Source organism: Phacochoerus africanus, chromosome 8, assembly GCF_016906955.1.
Source record: "Phacochoerus africanus isolate WHEZ1 chromosome 8, ROS_Pafr_v1, whole genome shotgun sequence".
Lineage (NCBI taxonomy): Eukaryota > Metazoa > Chordata > Mammalia > Artiodactyla > Suidae > Phacochoerus > Phacochoerus africanus.
In genome coordinates, this window is record NC_062551.1 from 166,383,884 (window position 1) to 166,406,593 (window position 22,710).

The 22,710-nt window shown below is 56.9% G+C and overlaps 1 protein-coding gene across 20 annotated transcripts in view; it reads left to right on the forward strand.

Moving 5' to 3' along the window:
• ERI3 (ERI1 exoribonuclease family member 3) overlaps positions 1-22,710 on the forward strand; it is a 124,876-nt gene that overhangs the window by 39,098 nt on the left and 63,068 nt on the right. For 11 of the 20 annotated variants that reach the window (XR_007136189.1, XM_047789323.1, XM_047789326.1 and 8 more), the window contains 2 exons: positions 4,127-4,218; positions 5,197-5,280. Coding sequence is in view for 19 of the 20 variants with exons in the window: in XM_047789323.1 (XP_047645279.1) it covers positions 4,127-4,218; positions 5,197-5,280 (176 nt within the window). In the remaining variant the exon portion in view is untranslated. Of the gene's footprint in view, positions 1-4,126; positions 4,219-5,196; positions 5,281-19,706; positions 19,780-22,710 lie in introns of all 20 variants that reach the window. The other 9 variants (XM_047789320.1, XM_047789311.1, XM_047789324.1 and 6 more) reach the window with 3 other exon arrangements.

The window sequence follows — 22,710 nt, forward strand, 5'->3', positions numbered from 1 at the left end:
AATAACATTTGCTGTCACATCCGTGACATGCTGTTGAGAGTATTGAACCATTGATCTGTCATCTCCAGCTGTTCCCGTCAGGGCTACTGACAAGATGTCCCAGCGCCGCCGGGAGTCGGCGGAGCCCCCGCCCGCCCCGGCCCGTGGCCTGTGCCGCCGGCTCGGGCGCCTGTGCCGGGCGGGCTGGGAGTGGGGGAGCCGAGCCCGGGGACCGGCGGTGTTTTTGTTTAGCTTGAGTGTCGGCTTCTTGTGGCATGTGAGCACTTGATTAACTCGCCCAGAACTCCCCGTCGATGGCTTTTGTTTGCTGTCAGCTCCTCCAGGAGGCGCGGCTGGGCCCGCCTGCCCCACTGCCGCTTGCCGCTGGACGCAGTGTGCCTGTCAGGGGTGCAGAGGCTGCCCTGGGTAATGATTCCTAATCAGAATAATTACAACAATTGCCTATGTGAGGAACATCAAATTAAAGGCTGTAGAACCCTTGGCAGAGACCACACTTCTGGGATGTTCTCCTCGGGGAGCTGGAAAAGGTTAAGATGCTGCTTTTTGTGCTCCAGCCTGAGGGAGTAAGGAAGCAGCGCCTGGCCTCAGCCTGTCTCCCACCCCCGTCTGGCCTGGGATTTTCAGAGAGGGGGAAGGTCCCGTTCCGTCCCTTCTCTCTGGGGGGAGGGGAGAAGAGAAAAAGCCTGTGGATCCCAGTCGGTGCCGTATTTATCCTTAAGAGCCACAAGCCCAACGCTCGGCCCCTGTGGCCGGAGAGGGCAGGCGTGTGGACGAGAGCGGGGTGCCTCTGCGTTGGAGGCACAGCCTAGAGGAAGTGGGGAGGCGGCAGGAGAGGAGGGAAGAGCTCTTCCTGGAGCCCAGAGGGTCCGTCCCGGGGGAGGGAAATGAGGACTGGATTCCCTGGGCTCCTCGGGATGGAACCAGGGCCAGGGAGATGGCTGTAGGCTCGCCCGGTGGCCGGGCGTGTTCCCTGTCCCCTGGGAGTGTGCAGGCCCAGGCTCCGCGAGCGGTCAGGCTCCCGTGGGCCTGGGAGAAGATGACCCCTGAGGTGCCTCCCAGCCCCACTGATCCTCTTTTCAGGGGAAGAGATTTGCCCTTATAAGTAAGGGGGCGCCTCAGCCTGGACTGCTCCCTCTAAGACCAGGCTCAAGGAGAAAGAAGGGACCCGTCCGTCCCTGTCTCTCAGCCAGCACCTTAGAACAAGGCGGGGGGACAGGCAGCTTTTTTGTGGTGTGTCTCGGGGAGGGGGGGGGTGCTGGGAGGACGATGCATACTCTGGGCTCGCACCAAACCAGGGCTGTTGAGGTGATGGAGGCTCCCTCAGTAGCGCTGGTGGGAGGGGAGATTGGTCTTTAGGTGTCTTCTTCCTGCTGACCCCGGGCCAGCCCTGGAGCAGGGTGCTCGGGGGATGCCCAGGCTCACCCAAGCTACTTTCTGCTACTTGCTCCGATTTTGTGGGTGAAGAGGGAAGATTCCCGGCATGGGCCCAGGTAGGGGGTCTCAGGTAGGATGAGGGGACCAGACTGAGCTCTGCTTTGTCCCGTTAGCTCTGAGTCGGTTGTAGAGCTAAAGAGCTAGTCCCTTCCTAACCCAGGCCCCGAGCAGATGGCCAGCTGGATGTTTGCCTGACACTTTTGTTCTAAGTAGGGCTCAGGCGGGGCTCCTCAGACCTCCAGGAGCTGGGAGGGCTGGCCTGCCTGACTGGGGGGTGTCTTGGTGGTCCCACCGATCCTTTATCCATTCAGAGAAGGGAAGGCCTGACTCCAGATGTATCACGTCCTGGGACAGGCTCAGAGCAGAAGCTGCTCGTTAAATGTCTGCTGCATGAGTGAAGGGCCTCGCTCCTGAGCTTCCAAGGACCCCAGGGAGCAGTAAGCGCTTCTCATGGGGAAGGCCTGGTCTTGCTGGGCATTGCCTCCTGACAGTCCTGTCCTGTCCTGCTCTCTTTTCCAGGACCCCCTGTGCAGGAGTTGGGGCGTTGGGGAGCCCCCTAGCAGGTGGGGCACTTACCTTGGGGATTTAAGGCCAGTGAACCGGAGCGAGATTAGCTGATTTAGGGAGCTCCAGGTTTGCCTTACCTCTTTTCTTATATAAAGTCTGTCTTATTTTCTTTAGGTGACTCTCGGGAAGGGAGGTGGTGTGTGTGTGTGTGTCTGTGTCTGTGTGTGTGTGCAAGGGGTGGGGCCAAAATGGCTGGGAGACAAACTGTTCAGCAGTGCAAAGCCCGGAAGTTAGCTGCTGGGGCGACCCTTGAGTTGAGGAGGATTCTGTGGTGGACACGCTGTGAAGAGGTTGTGCAGAGTCTGGCATTGGGGAGCAGCCCTCATGTCCCAGGAGGCAGGGCTGTTGTAGCCGCGGAGCTCGATGGGGTCCTTGGCCCTGCTCAAGGACCGCTTCGGCATGGGCCACGGCCTCCAGGATTTCGGGGATATCCAGGGAGCCCAGGATTCCCGTGGGCACACGAGGCCCTTCACAGGCTGGCCTCACCTGCTCCCCCAGCCTCTGTGCCTGCTTCTCCTTCCGGTTACTGCCGACTCAGCCACGCTGCTCTCTACTCATACTTCAGTGAATCAGCAAATAGCTATCGAGACGCCACTGTGCTGGGTGCGGGATTAAGACAGTGGAAGAACACAGATGCGCGTCCCTGCCTTCAGGAGGCCGATGGTCTGGTGGGGAAGGCAGACGGTACACAGTTGCTTCTCAGATGCCAAATGTCTGCGTTGCCTTTGCCTCCGCCTGGAGCATCCTTTCCTGGGCTCCACCCTGTCGAGCATGCTCCGCCACCAGGCTTGGCGTCTCACCTCCTCTTTAGGAAACCCTTCTCACTCCTTTCCCCGTGAAAGGTAGGGCTGGCCTCTGCCTCCGCTTGGTCCAATAGTGTCCTGGGTGCCTCCCCGCTGCTGCCTCTGTTACGGCATATTACGATGATGTGTCTGTCTCCCCTCCCGGCCTGCCGTCTATTTTTAGGTAGGCACTTAATGCATTATCACATATGATTCTCAAAACAACCCAGTAAGGTTAGTCATCCTACCTCATTTTATAGATGAAGGCAACTGAAGTTCAGAGGGGTTAAATGACTTTTAAATGACTTCCCATCACGACGCAGCTGGGATATGGAAGCGCCAAGGTTAGAACCCAGATGCGTCTGACTTTTCCAAGGGTCTAACGACTACGTGCTGCAGCCTTTAAAACTAATCCTCCCGCGTGAGTGGAGTAGTGGTGTGATCTGCTGCACTCGTGCCCCATGCCCGGGATCTTCTGAACAATCGGCAACGATTCATGAATTCTTTCTGATAATTCTCTTGTTATGTACTGAGTTTAGTGTTTGTACTTCCAGTGTGAGTGCAAATAATAAAACCGATCAAAGGGGTGAAGGGAAAGAAAGACTTAAAGTGTGTTTGGGAGCAGTTTCTTTCCCTGTCTAGGCATTGAGCTCAGCTTTCAAAAGATTCTGCTGCATTTGAATCCCCATCCAGGAGAGAGGAAGTACAAAGTCTGGGGCCAGTTTATGACTTTCTAGCACCTGGCGCAGGCAGTGCTCTCCCAGTTGTCAGGATGGGGCTCCCGCCCGGCAGAGGAGTCTCTTCTGTTGACTCACGGTGAAAATTAACTTGCCCTTCCTTTGGTGAATACCCAAGTTCATAAATTTGGGTAGTGGACACCGCGTAGGAGGGTGGAATGAACAATGACTGAACGCACCTATGAATTGGAGTTCCCTGCTTGAGGCCTCCTTCCAGCCTGTTCTCCTGGCCCAGGATAGCCTGCGTCGTGCTAGGCTGGGCTTTCGTTTGAGGACTAAAGGTATTGGATGCACCTACTGGGATCTGTCCGTATCCCATCCAGGGTGGGCTCCCAGGAAGTGGGGGAGTGGAGGGACTCCCTGCCCACACCCCCCCCCCCGCCCCCCCCCTCGGGCTTGTGGGATCTGCCCGCAGGGATAGCCCTGCGGGCGCCCCCATAGTGCTGAGCCAAGACTGAGAGCCCAGAGTGGAGCTGTGGCGGGTGAAGATTACAGTTTTCTCCTGCTCTGATTACAAGCAGCTTATCTGCGTCTCACTGTTGTGGCTCTTCACAGACTCAGGGAAAAAAAAAAGGCAAATCTCATCTGTTCTTGTGTACTTTTCAGAGGGTCGATGAGTGGATGGCGAAGGAAGGCCTCTTAGATCCAAACGTCAAGTCGATTTTTGTCACCTGCGGAGACTGGGACTTAAAAGTCATGTGAGTATGAGCAGGACTCCTGTGCCGGCAGGGCTCGGAAGCTGCGGGACCAGGTTTTGCCTTTCACAGGCTCCAGGGTCCAATCCCACAGAGCAGCGGGGTCAGGGAGTCCCTGGATCCTGGGGGCCAGCAGGTGAGACAGGGCTGGGAGCCCTGCCTTCTGCCCCTGGAGCTGCGAGTGGACAAGCCGAGGGCCCGCCCAGCGCTGCTGTTGCCTTCTGGCCTTTGCCAGGACAGGCCTTCCTGTGGTGGGGCTACATGTTATTGCCCAGAAAGGAGGAAGTTAAAAGGGGGTCTTTAATTTCTTTTTAAACCAAATACATAGTATTTACTGTTCTAAACGCTCTAGAAATAGTAACTCATTTACTAACCCTAGCTCCTCTTGTGATTCCTATTTTATAGATGAGGAAATTAAGGCCCAGAAGGTTAAGTAACTTGCCCAAGAACACACAAAGCCAGGATTCAAACCCGGGCACCCTGGCTCCAGGGTTCATTCTCTTAACCCTTCTGCTAGGCTCGGCTGTCATCTGGTACATGAGGCCTGATGACCCCACCGAGAGCCTAGTGGTGGGGATGAGAGAGGAAGCCGCCCAAGTCCCCAGCCTCCTCTTTCCTCCTTTGTCCTCCCTGCTTGTTCTCCTTTGTCTCCTGATCCTGCCCTGGTTGTGGAAGACAGAACTGGTTCCTTCGCGGGGTTGACGCTCCTGCCTCTCGTCTGTCCTCATGGATACCTGGCTTCAGACAGCCCCCAGGGAACGAAAGCGGGCTGGAGGTGGTGGGGGCACTGTTTGCTGAGGATTGATAGAATCGATACCTCTGTGTTCTTTGTGACTGAAGGCGGCAGCAAGCATTGTGTGTATGTGTGTGTGTGTGTGTGTGAGCGAGCTTTTGAACATAGGGTGGGGTACTGGTGGGGGTAGGGAGTCGTGGCTCTGGAGTGACATTTCCTACCAATTCAGGCATTGTTTTCTTACCAAGGTCCTTTTTATGTGCCTTTTGGATGCTGGGCGAAGTTCTGTACCCAGGTGGCTGCCCAGCCTGCTGTTGGACCCAACCCTCGAGGTGAGGCGGGAGGAAGAGTAAGGCCAAGTCCCATGACCACCCGCTCGCCTCATCTCCCCGGTCCCTAAAGTTGTGCGGGCCTGCTCGCTGCTGACTGCACACCGCACAGCCCCCAAAGCTCCTGGATAACATTCACTGTCAGGGAGATTTTAGGGCCAGGGCCTGGAGGCAGAGCCGAATGCAGGGTGGAGGAGGGGTCCTGTGGAGAAGGGGAGGAAGGGGAGGAAGGCCGGTGCTCTCCTTGAGGGTATCCTGGGCAGCTCTGAGTGCTTGAAGCAGGGAAGGGACTTGGCGTGGAGCTCCGGCACAGGAGAAGCCATCCGGGGTGGGGCGGGTTCAGGCTGACATCCAGAGTGCTGGCGTTTGGGCTCTGGCGGCCCAGGCCAGAGGCCCAGTTTCTCCAGTTTGCCTTCGGAGATGCCCCCACTTCCAGGGGTGTTTTCTTTTTCGCGTGTTCATGGCCCAGGCCTGATTTCAGCCCCTTCTGTGAGAGCTGTGAAGGGTGTGATGCCTGCAGGCAGAGGAAAGCTTCCCTGTGCATGACGTTGGGGCCTGTCTGGCTGGGCCTCCTAGGCCTGGAGTGGGTTTCTCCATGAGAAGGAGAGGAATTTCAGAGGCTGCTGTCTTCTTTGGGTCTGGCCCTGCAGCGCCAGTTCAGGCCTGGGCAGATCCGGGGGGCTCCGGAGGCTGCTGTCCTCCTCACGGGCACTGATGTCGTCAAGAAGAGGCTTAGGGTTGGGGAATCAAAGAACACGTAAAAGGAAATCAGATTTTAATGAGCAGGCTCCACAGCTCACCCAGTCCTCCTGACTGCCTTCTTGGGTAGGAGGTGCTATCTCCCTTTTGTAGATGAAACAGCCAAAACAAAGCAAAATTCAACACTGACACTCCAATTGGTAGGCTCAGAGCTAGGCAGGAGTGAATTCTTCAGGCCACATAGCTTCCAAAAGAGGTGGCTCAGGCAGACTCTGGTGGCCGGTTTGGGTCTGGGTCTGGAAGTCCAGTGAAGCTCTGAAAACCAGTGTGCAGGGAGGAGGCAGGAGGCAGGTGGCAGAGTCGGGGGAGGAGAGAGTGTGGCTGCCTCTTAGGCGCTGGACTCCCCCAACTGCTGGGAAGGCTCTTAATTAAATGTGTAACAAAGTAAAGCAGCCAGAGAGGAGTCTAAGCTGTGCTGCGTGACAGCGCACAGCTTCTCCGTGGTCCTGGAGCCTCTCATCGGATGGCTCTCATCAGAACCATCACCTTCCCAGGCGCTCAGCAAAGCCTGCGGATGAGCCTGACAAGGGTGCTGGGGAATTGACACCCACAACTTGTTAGGATGTGGCTCGCTTCCTATTTTGACATCACTTTCAGATTTAACTAAGCATCGGGCATTCAGCACATATTTTCATTTCCCACCCCGGTTTCCCAGAGCCACGGTTGCTCCCCGTTGCTGCCCGCACCCCCCCCCCCCCCGCCCCAGCCAGTTTCACGTCACCTTCGTTGGAAAGGGTCTGATTAGAGAGGCACCGAGAAACGGGACTGAAGTGGCAGCAGAGATCCCACTGGAGAAAAGACATCTGCCTCCACCCTGACAGAATCATTTTGTGTCCGTCTCTTGTCGGCCTGGATGGGCTGAGACGCAGCTTTACGTGGGCTTTGATGCTGCTGTCACAGATCTGGCCAAGGTGGGTTTTAATTTCGTGGATGCAGATTTGACTCTCCTTCGAAACTTGTCTAAGAAACGACACTTTGGGAGTTCCTGTTGTGGCGCCGTGGAAACAAATCCAACCAGGAACCATGGGGTTGTGGGTTCAATCCCTGGCCTCGCTCCTTGGGTTAAGGATCTAGCGTTGCTGTGAGCTGTGGGATAGGTCACAGATGTGGCTCGGATCTGGCGCTACTGTGGCTGTGACGTAGGCCAGCAGCTGGAGCTCCGATTAGACCCCTAGCCCGGGAACCTCCATATGCCGTGGGTGTGGCCCTAAAAAGACAAAAAAAAAAAAAAAGGCAAACGACACTTTTGGTTTTGGCTCAGTCGGCTTGCCTTCCCTACTTGACCTCCCTTTCCTTTGCCTTCCTGGGGGTTTCTTGAAGCTTCCCTAGAGTTTAGCCTTCTTTCACCAACTTCCTCTCCTCTCCGCTTGCCTGGGCTCTCGGTTCTCTCGGTGAAGGGCTTCCATCTCGGGCCTGGTGGGAGCGCAGGGCGGAGGCAGCAACACCAGCGCAGGTGCTGCCTCTGAGGAGCTCAGCTTTTCGCCAGTAGCTTGAAGACCTGGGTTTACCAGCTGAGCACACAGGTAGCCAAGAAGCTAGACCAGAGGCTTTGCCAGGGGCCTGGGAGGCGGCGAAGAGGGGCAGGCTGGGGAGACGGGTGGGGCGCGCTGGCGAGGGGTCGGGAAGAGCCGATGGGAGCGTGGACGTGGTCGGCAGCGCTGTCTGGGAAGAGGCCCTTCGGAGAGGGTCCCGATGGTCAGACACTGCTGTGGGCGCCAGGGGCCAGGGGCCTGCTCAGGGCTGACTGAGAGGACCCGCGTCCGGCTCAGCGTCGGCTGGGGAACGGGAGGGTGGCCTCCATCGGAGGGACGTCGGAGGGCCAGGCCGGCGTTCCGCCTGGGCGTCTTCCCTGCCTTCCTGGTGAGGCGCGCGCCGCACCCCTGTTGACGCTGTGCTGACGTGGACCAGGACGTCTGGAGAGGGGGCGATGCTTGCTCATCGTGTAGCATAACTTTGTGGACGCCCGTCCGGACTAATTTTGCAGCCCAGGGTAGAAAACTATCTGAAAAAAGAAGTAACTGTCATTTGTAAGAGTGCCAGTGGGGGAAAGCGCTTGGTGCTGTGCCGGCTGGCCAAAGAAAGTGAGACCTGCTCCTGTCACTTCAGTACTCTGACCTGACGCCGCTTGTGCCCTGTTGTTCTTAATTCCTCGTGAAGCAGGCCCAGTTAGCAGGCAGGTGGGAGCATCTGTGTGAACGTCACACCCGAGGTCACTCTCTTTTTTCTTTTTTTAAGGTGACTCTTCCTTTTCCAGACGACATAAGCCTCGCTTCTTGTTTCAAGTACAAATAAGCGTGATTTAACAAAGCAAAAAAAGCCCCCAGATGCTTGCTCAGTTCCCCTGCTCCCTGTTTGATATGGGGCCATGTACTCAGCAGGGATTACAGAGGGTCATGCAGCCAAGACTGCTGAGAAGCAGAGACTGCTGCTGCCTGGAGGGGAGTCCCCTGGCGATGGGACCTCAGGCCTGGGAGAGCACGGTCGGGCAGGGCCGGGCCCGTGTCGGGGGAGGTAGGTGAAGGCTGAGAGGGTAGCCAGTGACATGCTCGCCGGGCCAGGCTGGGCCCTCTTGGCATCGTCCAGCAGAGTTGACCACTTGAAGCATCCTTCAGCTCTCCTTATGTCTCCTGATTCTCTGACTTTGCCGCCACATTCCTCTTTGCAGAGCCGTCTTTCCTTTTCTCCTTAAATTTAGGGTTTCTTAAATATTGGTGTTTCTTTGGCCTCTCTCCTAGCCGTCTTGTCTTTTTATGCTACACACTCACGCTTCCCAGGGTGATCTTACCTATTGCCCCGGCTTCCCCTCTTCTCTGCGTGCTGTCTTCTCATCTTTTTCTCCATCTGAGAAATGGGAACTGACCTGCAGCAGTGATGCCGCTGGAGAAAAGGAATCTGCTCAGTCTGCCGTCTGACCTCCAGGCCTTCGTTCCTAGCTCCTATTCTCTGTCTCACCTAGACACCCACGTGCGCCTTAGAGCTCAGGTGGTGGCTTTCTCCCGGCACCTTGTCCTCCATCCTTCTCTCGAGCAGTGACTGGTACCATCTACTCAGTAGTTGTGTCAGAAACCTGGGCGTCATCCTTGGTTCTTCCTCTGCCCGTAACCAGTTAATCGCCAGGTCCTGCTGACCTTTTCTCCCAGAGGGGTCTCACAGTCGGTGCCTTCCTTCTAAACCCACTACCACTGTCCTAGCTCAGGTCCCCATACTCTCCTTGGGTTCCTACGAAAGTCTTCTAGCTGATCTGACTGTCTTGTTTTTTCTATTCTGCCCTCCTAATTGTGGCAGATTACATCACACCCCTTTCACACCCTTCACGGCTGCCCGTTGCCCTGGAGGCAAAGTCACACTGCTTATTGACGCTTTCAGAGCTCTTGTTTATTTCTCCAGCCTCATCTCTTGATGCTCTCTATGTATTCAGCCCCACCCCAGCCAGACGCTCCTGGCCGGTTCCTAACGGTCCCTCCTAACCCCTTTCTCTCGGTGCCTTCTTATGTGTTCCGGGAGCATGTGCACTTATTCATACAGGAAATTGTATCATAGCTGCCTTGACCTGTCTCTTTCCTTAGGTTGCAGGCACCGTTATAACCCTAGACAACGCTAGACTTGTGACAGCTGTTCCCTAGGTATCTGTTGAATAGATGACAACCAAGCCATGGAGTGCGCCTGTGGACTCTCTGCTCAGGAAGACGGCAGAGGGTCCTGGTGGGTAGATTCAGGGAGAAGGGAATGGGGGAAGGACTCTCCTGTACCAGCCTGAGAGTGGAGGGGCTAGGGAACTGGACTGTTAGTGCCAGGAAGCCCCCGAGTTTCCCGCTGGCAGCTCTGGGTGTTGGGCCCTCCACACGGTGGGCACTGGGTGAGATGGCACATGGGCCTGGGCGAGGGAGGAGGAGTTTGGTGCTAGGCACCATGGGAAGGGCTTTCTCTGAGAGATTGGTGCTTCTAGGATGGAGGGCTGGGACTGCTGTGGAAAAGTTTACGTCAGGAAATAAGGATAGCCAGCATTTACTGAGCACTTTCTATATATACCAGGGGCCCTGCTGTGCTTTTTTTTTCTTTCAAGGTCTACACCTGCGGCATATGGACGTTCCCAGGCTAGGGGTCAAATTGGAGCTGCAGCTGCTGGCTTACGCTATAGCCACAGCATCACGGGATCTGAGCCGCATCTGGGATCTACACCACAGCTCACGGCAACACCAGATCCTTAATCCACTGAGTGAGGCCAGGGATCAAATGCGCCCCCTTATGGATACTGGTTGGGTTTGTAACCCGTTGAACCACAATGGGGACTCCCTGCTGTGCACTTTATACCTGAGACATGATCTCGTTTAATCCTTATTACAGTCCTGTGAAATAAATCATCTCTATAACCATCCCCCCCCACCAACAAATGAAGAAACTGGGGCCCGGAGAGGTAAGTAATTTGCCAAGGGCACACAACCAGTTTGTGGCAGGGATTTAAACCTGGGCATCCTGACTCTAGAAGCTGTGTGTTTAACCAGTCCGCTGCCCGACCGACGCTTCGTCTTCCTTCGGGCCGTGTGGTGGGAATGCCCTCCCTCCGTAGAGGGAGAAGCCTCAGGTGCTCTCTGACGCGTTCTGCTTCCGGTACCTGGTCTGGTGTTGGCGGGGGTCTGGGCTGTTAGGTTCTCTTTGATGTGTGGGTGCGGTTGCCCAGGAGGGGTGGCGGGGGACGCTTTGGGGCTGGCCGAGAGCCTCCTTGCTGAGTGACAGATGAATGACTCCTTGGGCTTGAAGGAGACCACTGCCAGGATCACTTTGGTCCCCTCTATCCTGCAGTTTGTTTGGAAGCACACGGGGCATCTCCTCGTGTCACTAAGCTCATGAGAACCTTGTCCATGGCTTTGCCAGTGGGTGCCAGCCCTGAGCTGTATCACTTTTGATTAGCAGCCTGCCGGGGGAAGGGGCTGGAGTAACAACTCCCTGGCAGTCCCGACTTGTCTCATTTCCTGATACTTTTATCTGTCACTGCAAGCGCTTGGGCTCCCCTCCTGAACTAATTAAGTTTGCATGTGTTTAGACACATTGCCAAATAGGGCTCAGCAAAGCGGAACTGAGCTACCTCTCTTTCTGAGTAGGGGAGGAGGGTCTATGAATGCTCCACCACGAGGGCCAGGAGAAGCCTGGGTGACACGGAGTGGGCGCCTACAGATGATAGGCATTCTGCCCTGGACTCCTTGGGACACAGCAGCCTGCCAGGCAGCCTTCTGATTGGCTGGCAGCAGCAGGTGAGGGCCCACCCCCCAGCTCTCAGAGAACCGGGCATTCTGAGTGAGAGGGCTGAGGATGGAACGAGGGCAGGCGCTGAAGTGGGCTTGCTTTCCCAAGCACAAGCGACACCTGAGTGTTCAGTGGGATTTGCAGAGGGAGTTCGCAGGCCTGTGTGCCGTGTGCTGCCAGCCTGAACCCGCCCAGCTCCTGGGCCTAAAACCACCTGTGTGGCTGGCGGAGGGCAGGCTGGCCTTTTTGCCAGGTCTGTGAGAAGTGCTTTGGAAACGGGGCCCCTGAAGGCCACGTTTGCCTTTTGGCCTAGGAGACCCCAGTCCACGGTGCTCAGTGTCATGATCCTGTGAGGGGCGCCAGGAGGAGGGAGGGGGCGCAGTGCTGCTCAGGATCTCCCGCCCTGGAGGGGGTTCAGCCTAGTGGACCACCACAGCGAGGTGCTGGCTGCCAGCGTGTTTCCGTGTCAGACTGATGCCTGCCTTTTCCCTAGCGCGGGCGGCCTGGGCTCTGAGATGCCCTGTGGCAGAACACACTTGGGTCTTGCCCACACCCCAGACATGGGCATGACCACGTTGTGGACGTCTCCTCTAAGGTGGGGAGTGAGGGCGTTCCCTACACAAAGCAGGGAGCCAGCTGACGGCGGCGGACAAGGCGGCAGTCCTGTCGCTTGAGGCCAGTGAGTCAGCTTCCTGGCCGCGAGGAGGCTTTGGATAAGGCAAGATCAGCTCAGAGCCGGGCCAGGCTCCCAGGGCACACAGTTTGTGTGGGGAGCGGGGAGGGGGTTCTGGAGGTTGTATAGGAATTCTGGGCCTTCGAGCTGCAGCCTAAGCCCAGAGAGAACAAGCACCAGACCTTCTGCCCTCCCTTCAGCTTCCCTAGAGCCCTCTCGTCAGCAGAGGTGTGTCGGGTTCGCCCCAGGAAGGCAGCTTGTGTTGATGGGGTCATGTTTCAGCTGCAGCTAATCCAAGTCACTCGATATAAATCTCTCCCTGCTGCCGCTCCCCTCCCTCCCATCCCCAACCACAGACAGGGAAATGAATCCTGGCCCTCGCCCTGAATACATCATGGCAGGCCTGCCTCTAATGAGAGAGGGCCATTCATTGTGGGGTGAAGCTCCCTGCAGAGCCTGGGATGCCATTAATTAAAGAAGAGCCACCTGAAGCCAGTCGTGCGGTGCAGCCTGCCACGCTCAGATGGAGTGGTGGTGGGGTAGCCTCGTTAGCCTGACAGCTCCTTGGGCCGAGAGTTCCTGGGGGCGGAGGAGCGAGGGGTGCCCGCCTACACCTGCGCGCTCACAGGCCCCTGGGGCCAGTCTTCTCACAGACGCACGAGAGCCCCTCCTGCACCTGTCCTGGGGCCGAGACCTGGCAGGTAAAGGGCTCTTGAAGGTGGGCTGGGCTGCGGAGCATCCGTCTCCCACATGCAGATCCTTGGGCAGGAGCAGGTTTCTCTCTGCCCACTCTTCGCCGCATGGTTCCCGAATGGCAGGTCAGCGGGAGCGCAGCCTGCCTCCTTCCCCCAGAGCCTAAGTGTGGGGGTGCTGGCCGGCTGGCCCTGGGGGGGACTGTGGGCCTGGACGGTCACTAGGGGAGAAGCTCTGTCATCAGGCCCATGGGCACGCCCGCCTGCTTCCCTCTGCCGCGGAAGACGGAGCCACTGGTATCCCACTTTCCGGGCTGAAGGGTGGGATTCCAGTGGCAGCCTCATGTCTTCACCCCCGGGAAGGTGTCAGAGGGTCTGAGGCATTTTCGTGGCCGTAGGAATCCCTGGAGCGGAAGTTTTGCTCAGCGAAAACCCTGGTAAGAGGTAGAGATGTTCACGTAGCAGCTGAAGGCGCTTTGAGATGTTCGTGGTGGTGGGAGCGGCTGTTTTGGCCTCTGGGCGGAGCTGCTGACTAGGTGGCTCTCACTGCTTCGTTGGTCCTGAGACGAGTGATGCCGCCTCGTTTCTGGTCCCCACTCTGATGCATGGAGTGCCCCTCGACCCTCCATGAGGCTCTTGCCACGTCTCTTTGCTGGCAGGAGGGGCTGTAGGCACTCAGACCTTGACCACTGCCCAGAGTTGGGATAGCTCCGCCAGTCTCTGCTGAGCTTGTCAGGAAAACAAATTAGTTCTCTCTCTGGGCTCTTCCAGGCAGTCCTGTGGACGCCCGGTCTGTGCCCAGTGGGAGAATTTGACAGGCTGCTTCGGAGGGTGCCAGGACCAGCGGCGCACAGCTTGGCCGTGTGTGCCAGCTCTACTTCCTTGGAGCTCACGTGGGCTGGAGGAGGGGCTGCACGCAACCTCCCGCCAGGTCACCACCTCCCTGGCCTGAGACTCAGGCTGCTTTCCTTTGTGTTTGGAACGGTTTTGGACTTTCCCAGGCCTTGGCCGTTTGTTTGGGCCCTCTGTCCTCTTGCAAATAGCGAGTGAAGGCTGGAGGGCTTGTGTCCTGAACTCCAGGGAGAAAGAGCCACCATTCATCCTGAAAAAGATTCTCCATTGGGGGAGGTATTTCTGTGTTTTTTTAAATACTCATTATGTGACTCTTGAGACCCAACTTTTTTTTTTTCCATTTTTTTTTTTTTTAAGAAAGGGAGGTTTGAAATAGGTACAGTAGGGTGTGTACAGTGTGCAGATGTGAAATGGGCAGCTGGGTGTATTTTTGTATAAGTATATTCCTGTGTAATCAGCCCCCAGATCAAGAAGGAGAACCCTTTCCACCAATCCAGGAGCTTCCCTGGCGCCCCTTCCCATGTCCTTCCCCCGTCAGGAAACCACTGCTCTTCTGTTTTACTTTTGGTTCCTCTGCCTGTCCTTGACTTCTGCATAAATGGAATCACACAAGGTGTACTCTTCAGAGTCTGATTTCCTTTGCTCAGCATAACGTAGGAGCGATTCCTCCGTGTCGTTGTAGGTATGTGTTGGTAGTTCAGCCTTTTTATTGCCAGGTTGGACGCCGTTGTGTTACTCCACTGCAGTTTATCTCTGCGCCTTTTGTTGGACTGCCTTCCTTCTTTAGCCCTTCAGTACACGTGTGTCCCATGACTCTGTGAATATCCAGTCTGGTATAAGCAGCTTCCTAGGCCTGTCAGCTTGTCCCAATCTCCCCCATCCTTTCCAACCGAATTGTGATCTGCCCTGTCTCTCGCGGCATCTGCACTGGCCGCCTTCTTCTCTTAACTCCTGTGGTAGAGAGAGAGGGGCTGGCTCTAGGCCTGTGGAAGTGGCCTTTGAGCCCTCGTGGCCCACTGCTTTATTCTGTCAGAAAATGTCTGTTGAACACCCATTTCACGTCTTACACTGCTCTAGGCGTCGAGGATTTAGCAGTGAACAAAGAGATAAAACTTCCAAAACGTCCTGCCTTCATGGGGTTTACATTTCAGTGCAGGCAGCCAGCACTGCCCTCTGCCTTTTGGGCCCAGATGCCAGGAGAATCCTGGTCTTGTCCACGCTCCTCTGTCCCGTGGGATTCTGTGGCGGGGCGGGGGGGAGCTGGGCGGCGGTGGTCCTTGGCACCTTGGCAGGGCCTCTCTAGGGCTTCTGTGGGCTTTCATCTCCCTCTTCTGCTGCTGCTCGGCAGTGAAAGGGTTTTTCAAGATTGGTGCTTCCGTCCGCTATCCAGGAGTCTGATTCCCTCTGTGAGAGGAGAGAATTAATCCCCAACTTCCCCGGCCTGTAAGGTGAGTGACCTCTGTTTTGTCAGTGCTTGCCAATCTGTCCTCTAATTCCCAGCCAGGGTAATGGAGACATTACTTTGTGCTAAAGCAAACCACCAGGTCTCTCCTGGATTCTGTCCCGCTCTGGGAAGCTCAATGAGGATCTCCTTCCAGGCGCTCAGGCACCTGGGGGTGACAGGGGAGTCGGCACCTGAGCAGCTTTGGTCCTGGACAGTGGCTGGCAGATTCACAGCTGCCACCCAGGCCAGCAGGTGCTGCTTCTGAAATAGGTTTCTATCATCAGGCTCCCAAGAGCACGTGCGAGGCTGTGAGCACCCGAGGGAGGAAGAAGAGTCAGGAAGCAGGGGTCCTGGAAGGTGAAGGCCCGGGAACTCGAGGCCTGTGCCTGAGTGATCTGTGGACTCTGGGGCTTAGCTCTGTCGGACTTTGAGAAGGGTGCCTGCGAGTGGGTGGGATAAATTCTGTGTCCCTGGCAAAAGGGTGACACAGCTCAGACTTGATAGTTCTGTAAAACTGTTTCTTCCAAAGCCTGCAAGGATGTTGGTTTGGGGAAGAAAGCCAGCCAGCCCAGAGAATCCCGGGAGCCTGACAGGCCTTTTTCTCTGCGATTCTTTCTTGCAGGCAGCCTGAGGCAGCCTGTCTCTTTGTTAACAGAGTGACAGCAATGTGACACCATGGAAATAATTACTAACAAATCACGGTGCTGACTGCAAACAGCTCTCTGTCTTCAGAGGCATGTCAGGGTGCATTAGAGCAGGACTGGAGGAGCGGCACGTGGGGCTGAGGCACAGCCCGCGTTCCGACGCTCTCTTCTTCCCCCACCCTGACCCCTTTCCGCTCGCTCTGACTTTCCTGCTCATGGCCTTTTCCCGCTAGGCCAGCTAGGGGACCCGCTGGGTAAGTGGCATGTCGCCAGTCCTGTTTCCTCTGGCCAGGTGGCTAGGACGCCCGTCTTTGCCCAGGAACACCTGGTTAGCCATGAGATCCAGGAGTTTCTCCACGGTGGGGCCCCGAAAGGTGGAAGGATGCTCCTTTTTTGATTTACTCTCTGCCGTTTGGGACCAGCTTTCCCTGCTGGTGTTTTGGGGTGATGGAGAGTACGTGCACCAGCCGGGCCCAGAATGCGGGGGAAGCCTTGCGTCTCAGGGTTGGAGCAGCTCCCTTCCCCCACAGCCCTGGATTCTTCTTCGATTGCCATAGTCAATTTTTGGTAAGTCGACTTTGTCCATTCCCTCTTGGTTAGCAGAGTGATTGCGCTGACTGTCAGGGCTGTAAATAATGTTCTTGGCGTGTGTGGCTGGAGGCAGCCGTGTGGGGCGGGAAAGGAGTGGAAGGAGGAGCCGCGCTGCGCCGGCTCCCTCGCTCGGCCCCCTCCCCGCTCATACAATATTTATCCAGGGATGGGAGTCAGATGCAGCGACCTCAGGGTCACCCAGTTAAATAGCTTCTGAACCTCCCTGCATTCTAATTGCTGCAGTTGTCCTTTGCTCTGGAGACTTCTCCTCCCCATTGTCTGCTCTGGCACACACTAATGGCTCTCCTCCCTGGCCCTGCTGGGAGGCATGTGTGGGGTGGGGGGGGGTGGAGGGAGGGAGAAGGCGCATTGCTACTTTCTCTCCATCCCCCTCCCCATAAAAGGATCTAGGACTTAATAACAAGTGGCTTTGACTAGGGGGAGCACAATCCCCTCTCCCCTTCCCGCCTCCCCAAAGCTGGCTGGACCAGGAGGCCTGGGTGGCTGATGGGCCAAGGGGCTTCGCCCATTTCCAGCGCAATAAACAAAACTGTGGGCTAGTGACTCCACTACGAGGGAGCAGACCCTTGAGTACGTGACTGGGGAGCATCGTCCTGTATCCCCATGGTCAGCGTTCATGCTTTGGAAACTTCTAAGAGTGACCATTCCTGTTGGTGTAGACTGCATTTTGCCCAAAGACTGGACCGATGCAAAAGTCTCCTTGGTCCCCCGGAGGCTGACACAGATGATTGGTGATGGTGGCTAGTGTGCCCCACTTGGTGATTTAAGAGTGGCATGTGCCATGTGTCTTGACGAGGACGTTCCTATAAACATCCGTCACTGTCTGCCGCAGCTCGTCTCTTGCAAGGAATCCTGTCGGAAACTGCCGTCGAAGGCGCTCCCCACTGGGTGTCCTGGGAGGACAGTCCATCAGGACCCTGAAGTAAGCCCCTGCTGAGAGTTGCTCTGGGCGCAGCAAGCACTGTGCTGAGGGCCGTAGGGACCACCAGGTGATCAGGACAGAAGGAGCGGCACGTGCGGCGCCAGCTGCAGGCCGAATGGTCAGTGTGGCAGAGCATGAGGACACCGCAAGGACGATACAAGCCAGATGCCATGAGAACCACAAGCAGCACAGTAGGAAGACCGAATGGGTAGGATTTTTTTTAGCAGGAAACTTTTTAGAAATAAAATGCATAAGCCCACTATTATAAAACGTAGAAAAGTTGAGCTGTTCTGATTGAAGCTGGGGCAGGGCCCTGCCCATTCTTCCTCCTCTTGCCCCAGTCCGCAGAGTAGCCCGATGTCCCTGCTAGAAGCCCAGAGCTGCACGGAGCATGGTTTAAAATACCCACCAGAAGTGTGGCGCTGTAGGCCAAGGGTTATGCATCCTGCAGGAGTCAGGGAGCTGGGGTCAGGGCAGAGGTCAGCGGGGTAAGGGGAACAGCCGTGTCCTTGAAGCAGAGGTCAAACTGCATCCCACATCCTGAATGCTTGCGGGATGCTCTCCACAGAGCCTCCAGAGGGCATCATAGGCCACACAAAGGCAGCCCAGGCAAAGGGTCAGGATGGCCATAGGCCACGTGGAGACTCTCGTGGGCAATGAGTGCGGCATCTTGGAGACCACGCGAACCGCTTGGGAGCTCCCGAGCCAAGCTGAGAAGAGCTCCCCAGCTGAGACAAGGACCCGCATCCCCTGGGAACCTGTCACCTGCTCATCGTCCTCCCCGGGCCCACTCCCTGCTGCCCGCTGGGGAAAGAGCGCCGACCAGGTCCTGCTGGTGGCTCCAAGCACTCGCCCAGCCATAGCCGATGGGGGCACTGTGCCCTTTCCCTGGAAGAATTCCCAAGGGAGGGACTCTGGAGAGGCGCTGGTCTTGCTGTTTCAGTAGAGAGAGGGGCTGGGGAGACAGAGCCTTTGATTTGGGGAGGTGTTCGTGGCACTGGGGACGTGCGTCTTATGCTGTTCCACAGGGTGCTTGTGGCTCTTGTGTCCTTCCCGTGGTCATTTATATGGACTCTGGGAGAAATGGGAGTAGTGAGAGTTGGCAAGTGGACCGTAAAGCAGCGGAGCAGGGACGCGCTCTAAACACGTACAGTGCCTTTTGGGAGGCTTCGGGCAACTGCCTGCCAGTGGGAATTTGAAGCTGGTTTTCTCTGGGAGGCCAGGCGGCTTGGTCTTCGGGGCATCCCTCCGCACCCGCCTGTGTTCTGGTTTGTTTGGGAACTCTCCAGAGCAGCATGTCTGGGAACACTTCCAGCTGTGCTGCCAGACCCAGACGCAGGTGACGGCCTTTCGTCTGTACCGTAGGGAGACCAGGAGGAAATTAAATGTCATTTGCCCCCTGCACAGCAGGTCGCTGCCAGATCAGACACTGCTGATCAGAGCTGTGCCCAGGGCACCCGAGGGAAGGCGTGTGCCTGCAGCCATGCCCTCTGAGCTGTGGAGACTCCCAGGTGACGGCCTGGCTCATGCCCAGGGCTTTCTCTGCCAGCCTGGGTTCACCCTGGCCTGGAGCCCAGCCCTGTGCTGCATGGCAGCTGTGGCCATGCCAGGCCAGAGGTGCACGTGTGTTCTGGTGGGAGGGAGTGGAGGGGCAGGGCAGGGACACACAGGAGACAGGGTGGTGGCCCGCCCCTCCTCAGAGAAGCTGTGTGCCGTTGTGGAAAGAGCAGGACCCTGAGGGTTACGAGAGACCTGGGTTTCAGTCCTGGCTCCACCACCTCCCAGCTGCAGGATCTTGGGCAGGTCGCCTTCCCACCCTCGACCTCTGTTTCCTCATTTGTCAAGTGGGCAATATAAGCAGCTGTGGCCCCTGACGTCTGTGGGGGAAGTAGCTTCCTGTTGGGACTTGTGCCAGAGGCCCCCCCCCGCCCACATCTGGAAGGATGGCCCGGAGCCCCTTTCTGCACATGAAGGGTGTTGGCTGAGGTCGATGGGTTGGAGGCCAGGGAGCGTGCGGCCGGGTGGCACCCTCTCCCTGCGAGAGGCCTTTCCTTCTTGTCCTGTCCTCTCAACCAAGCAGCCCAAGGCCTTTATGAGAATGATGGGGGTGATGCTGGTCCCCCTTCTAACTGGGGGGTTCAGCTGGCTCCTTCCAGCCTCCCACTTGCCCTCCCCTTCCTATCTGCGGGCGCCTCGGGGCTTGCCTGGAAGCCCTAGTGGCGGTGTAGTTCTCAGCTCCACAGTGACATTTATCAGCAGGGCTTTGGGAAAAGATGTTTCAATCCTGTGCGAGTTCTCCTAGAAAACTCCCCCCCTACCCCCCCCCCCCAATCTGAAGCATGGCTGCTGGTGGTGAAATTCATTAGTGTTCCCTGACAGGCAGTGGCGACAGAGGCGCTCGCTGTCTGCTTCCCGCTCCCTCGCTTTCGTGCTCCTGCTTCACGCACACTGATATTTAAAGCTGATGGGCTGCTTATAGACTTCTTGTACCATGACAAGTTTGGGGAGGGGGGTGGGGGAGGAAGAGGCAGACAAGGAGCCAGCTGTCACACTGGTATTTCAAACAATACTCTCTCCTGACCCTTTGCAGCCTCCAGCAAGTGTATCGTCTTTCTGAAGCCTGTGGCTGGAATCGTAACCTGCAGCTGTCCCAGAGGATGGGGGCAAGTGTGGGGGCAAAGTGGGCTGAGGAGTTGGCAGTGCACTCTCCCCGGGCTGTGGGCGGGCAGAGAAGACTGGAGGGACTCTGTGTGTGTGTGTGTGTGTGTGTGTGTGTGTGAGCAAAGGGGATTGAAGCTGAGTCTTTGTATGTGTCCCCAGCATCGCCCTCCCATTCCCAGAAGTGAGACAGCCCTTCTGCAGTAGTCACAGACTTTCACGCTGTGGTTATCTTCTAGGTGGTTCCCAGTGCTCCCTGAGTATAGGAGTCAGGTTTGATTGGCCTCTACCCCCTGAGGGTCCTGGGACTCAGTGATACCCATAAACACGTGCTGGCACTTGAGGCAGGAAGTGCTCCTGTTTTGTGTCTGGACTGGGGCCTGGACTTTCGTTCCCTCCTCTTTACGTGCTGATTTCTCGGATTGGAGGCTGCCTACCTTCTCCGTCCGCAGCCCCTCCCCTTGCCCACAGGCTACTTGGAATTCATTTGGGCAGCTGTTGAATGGTTCTGGGACTTCCCCGACTCTGTCATCCCCAGGAAGCGTCTCCTGTATCCTTTTTTCAGACTCAGGCACTGCCTTCTCAATGCGGGTGGCCTGGAAGCATCTCCAGAGGCGGTGACAGGTTTGGTCTCAGCTGACCTCCTTATAGCCAGAATCGCTTCTGTGAGCGTGCTTGTTTATGAAATATGTTTTCCTTGCCTGCTCCTTTGACCTTCCCAGAGCAGGGTGTGGAGGTGATGTCACTTATCCAAGGACTCATGGTCACCTGACCAAGTTGCCTCTCAGTGACAGAGCCATGTCCCGGGTTGGGGGTGTGCTGGTTCTCCCTCCCCCGGGGCCCCCATCAGGGGCCCTTCTAGCTGCCATGGAAGAGGTGATTGGGAAACAGACCTGACTCCCCCACTCTCTGCCCTTCGAGCCTTGCAGGTGCCATGAGGGTTCCTGTCGGCTTCCTCAGTTTCAGCACAGCTGTGTGTGTGTGTCGGTGGGACAGGGAGGGGTCCCTGGTAAAAACACCCTGGACGTCTCCGGGTGGAGGGTGGAGCCAGAGTGCCTTTTCTCTCTGTAGACTCAAGGGTGTTCTCGTACTGGCCAGGACCCTCTGTGATGTGCTCACCCCCGTAAACCCTGTTGCCCCCATCCTTCCCCATGTCCGACACACTATCCTGTGGGCTTCTCGGAGGGGTCGCTGGCATGGGGTGCTTGGTACCTTCTCTCCCTCCCTGTCCTTGCTGGTCCTGAGCTGGCTGAAAGCGCGGCGTGCTCGGCCCACCAGGGGCACCGGGCTTCCGCCACGGTGCGTCTCACAGGTGAGATGGGAACGGACCGGCTTTGATAAGTACGAGGCTTGAGCATTAATTTTTCATACATCAGCCTCAGCCAAGTGAGTGAATTCAATTATGAGTCTGCTTTCTCTCTGCCCTCCTCCCCACAATGTGGTGGTTCAGAGCAGGCACTACGGAACCTGTTGAAATGAAAAACCCCTATTTCCTGGTTTGACCCCCTCACTAATTCGGGTTAAACTGCTACGCGATTGCAGTGGTGACACATTGTGCCTGCCTCTGTTTGTATAAGAGGGTGCAGTGGGGGCGGAAGGACCAATTTGTGCAGAGATAAAAGGTGTCACGGGCAGATAACTAACGTCCCAGCCCCGTGCCTGCTCTCATTGTAGCTCAATTGGCTCCGTGTAGAAGCCCAGCCTTCCCCTCTTTCTTCCTTCCCTCCCCTTGCTCATATTTTACCTCGATGCCACAGCGTAATGATGCCCTGCGTGGTGGGGGAGGAGATAGGCACCTCTGGCTGACAGCCCTTCCTGATAACCAAATTCCAGCCCATCCATCACCAGCTCCTCTCCTCAACTTGAGGAAAAGTGATCGTGAAAGGCTGGCCGTTTATCACCCGGGGTCTGTTTATCTCCTCTGGGTGGGGTTGGAAACGGGAGAGACAAAGAGCTGCGTCCCCAGCTTCGTGCCGCCTCGGCCGGGGTAGCCTGCCCGGGCTGGCTGCGGACTCGGCCACACTACCTGGGGAGGCTCTGCCTGGTAGGACGTCCAGACTGGGACCTGGGGGACGGGCCCTTCCCGAGGCTCAGCCCTGGCACTTGGAGACGAGCCTAGGAAGTGTCCTATTCTGAGATCGGGACCGCCAGCGACAGCATTCTGCAGGAAGGTTGTACCCGAATGGGCAAGCGTGGGGACCCTCGTGGACGACCCCTCGGCCGAAGCGCCCACCCAGCGCCTTGGCTGGGTCTGCCGCCTCTGCCTTCCCCAGGCCGGACCTTTTGTGCCTCCGCGCTCTGACAGGTCTCCTTTGAAGAGGACAGGTCCTTTCTCCTTGATCTTCAGCTCTGCACCTCAGCACACCCCTTTTCTTGCATGTCCAGAGGGACCAAGTGGTTGGCCCTTGCAGGTGAGCAGTAGGTGCTTTTGGGTACCAGGACGGCAGCTTACATCACTCTGAGATCCAGGTCCCACAGCCGTCTTGGAGAGACAGAAAGGGGTCAGATAGGGCCTCAGATGTGGCTGGCTTCCTCCTCTTTAAGGGCTTCTCCCTGATTTAGGGTTGTCCCTAAGACTTGCGGAGGGAGAAGCACGGAAGACTGTCCGTGAGCCTTGCTGGCACGGGTGCCTGCTGTGTTGCTGGCGCGGGTGCCTGCTGTGTTGCTGGTGCGGGTGCTTGGCGTCTGCCGGTCTGTTTGTCAGAGCTCCGTGGAGGCTGCTGGCCTCCTCAGCTCAAGCCTAGCAGTTCTAGGGGAGACCCTCAGCTCTGCTTTGCCCAGGCTTCAAAGCTGAGCTCTTGCTAACAATGGCTTCATCCCACCCATACCCATTAGCGAGGGTGGCGTTCCCTTAACGAGTTGGTCCCCTGCCTTGGCTGGCGCAGAGCTGGTCACACCTGTTTGCCATCAGGGCTGTCTGGGCCTAGCCCGAGAGC